Genomic DNA, 1,588 nt, shown 5'->3' on the forward strand with positions numbered 1-1,588 from the left:
TGTAATATACATATGAAAATACATAAAATATATGCAATATATGAAAATATGTTACATATGTAAAATATATTACATATGTAAAATATAAAAATGTGAGAAGGTATACTTGGATAGGGAAATTGTAAAAATATTACACCAATAATGGCGTCGAAGGGATATACCTAAATACTTACGAACGCATGAATTTAGATGATCAGGAATACTATTTAGTTCAATCAGTTTTGCTTGTGCAGCATTAATTACTTGCAATAAGTCGAAAGTACCCAAATTATTTATAAGGGTATTTCGGTTAACGACAAGTTCGTAGGGTAAAGTACCCTGATTAAATATAGAATTTAGAGGTGCTTTCGCTTTGGCCCCATCAATATGTATAATCTGTTATACATATATTTAATTATGTAAATAAAATAACGTATATAAATGAAGTAATATTAAAAGTTACATAAGAATAAAGTATCTATTCATATGGTAAACAAATAAACAATGTAAATATATAATAAGTGTACATGTACTTATATATAATATTTTATATCTGTAAAGAAGAATAATTATATTTGAAAATGTATGCAAAGGTAAATAAAAATCCTTAGTGAAAATTTTACTTGATTAGGTTTCAGATGAAATTGTACTCTTTCTATTTCATTATTCCACACCACCACTTGAATACGGTGGTGGCTATTATTATTTAATATAAATTTTAATAAGCGATAATGTTTCGCTTTACCGACAATTTTCGGTCCATCTATTTCATCCAGAAAACCGACAACTTCTCTAAATATATAATTTCAAAATTTAGGTAAAATATTTTATTATTTTTCCAACTAAATAATTTACGTGTATGTTTGTCGAGAGCGCGTGCACACATACGTACACATGCATACATATATACATATTGCACATTATATAAAAATTAATAAGTATCTATATATATATTATATAATCATATTGTGTATATATACAATATGATTAACATGTACATATATGTATGCATTAATCATATAAATATAGATAAATTTTATATAAAAAAATATAAAATATGTAAATAAATAATGGTATAAATTTAAGCTTTGTGAAGACTTACACTGTAGAATCCTCTAATTGGACAGATTCCAGCATTTCGTCTGAAGAAAAATTGATCGTTTCCTTTTCGTTATCTCTATTTAAAATAGTAATGTTCTGTTTATCGTTAGATATGCTGTAAATTCATACAAAATATAACTATCTATGTTTTAAAATTGTATTTACCATATAACACATGTTTAAAAGATTATCATATTAGTTATTGTTATACATATATTAATGTAATTATTATGCAAACAGTCAATATATAAATTGATAATATTAATAAACTTACTCAGCAGGATCACCGTTATTCGCCATTTGTAATACATCCTCGTCGGATGTATGGTCAATATTAATTTCATTTTCTCCTTGTATTTGTTCGGTTGTTTCTTTAGTTTTAATAATGTTATTTACCTTTAAATCTTTTATATTTCCTAAAATATATAACAAATAAATAAATACACATGCTAAAATACGAGTACATAAATACACACGTTCACACGCTCTCTCTCTCTCTCTCTCTCTC

The 1,588-nt window shown here is 25.1% G+C and overlaps 1 protein-coding gene across 1 annotated transcript; it reads right to left on the reverse strand.

Annotated features, from left to right (window-relative positions):
* Positions 1–73: 73 nt before the first annotated feature.
* LOC105557513 lies at positions 74–1,518 on the reverse strand (the record flags this gene model as incomplete). The annotated part of the gene is made up of 4 exons (XM_012004771.1): positions 1,355–1,518; positions 1,082–1,195; positions 603–771; positions 74–375 (listed from the first exon to the last, which is right to left on the reverse strand). Coding segments are annotated over exons 1-4 (611 nt in total), but the record flags the coding sequence as incomplete, so codon positions are not given.
* Between the last annotated feature and the right edge of the window lie 70 nt (positions 1,519–1,588).

This window comes from Vollenhovia emeryi, unplaced genomic scaffold (genome assembly GCF_000949405.1).
Source record: "Vollenhovia emeryi isolate VEMERY1.0 unplaced genomic scaffold, V.emery_V1.0 DF947869.1, whole genome shotgun sequence".
Taxonomy (NCBI): domain Eukaryota; kingdom Metazoa; phylum Arthropoda; class Insecta; order Hymenoptera; family Formicidae; genus Vollenhovia; species Vollenhovia emeryi.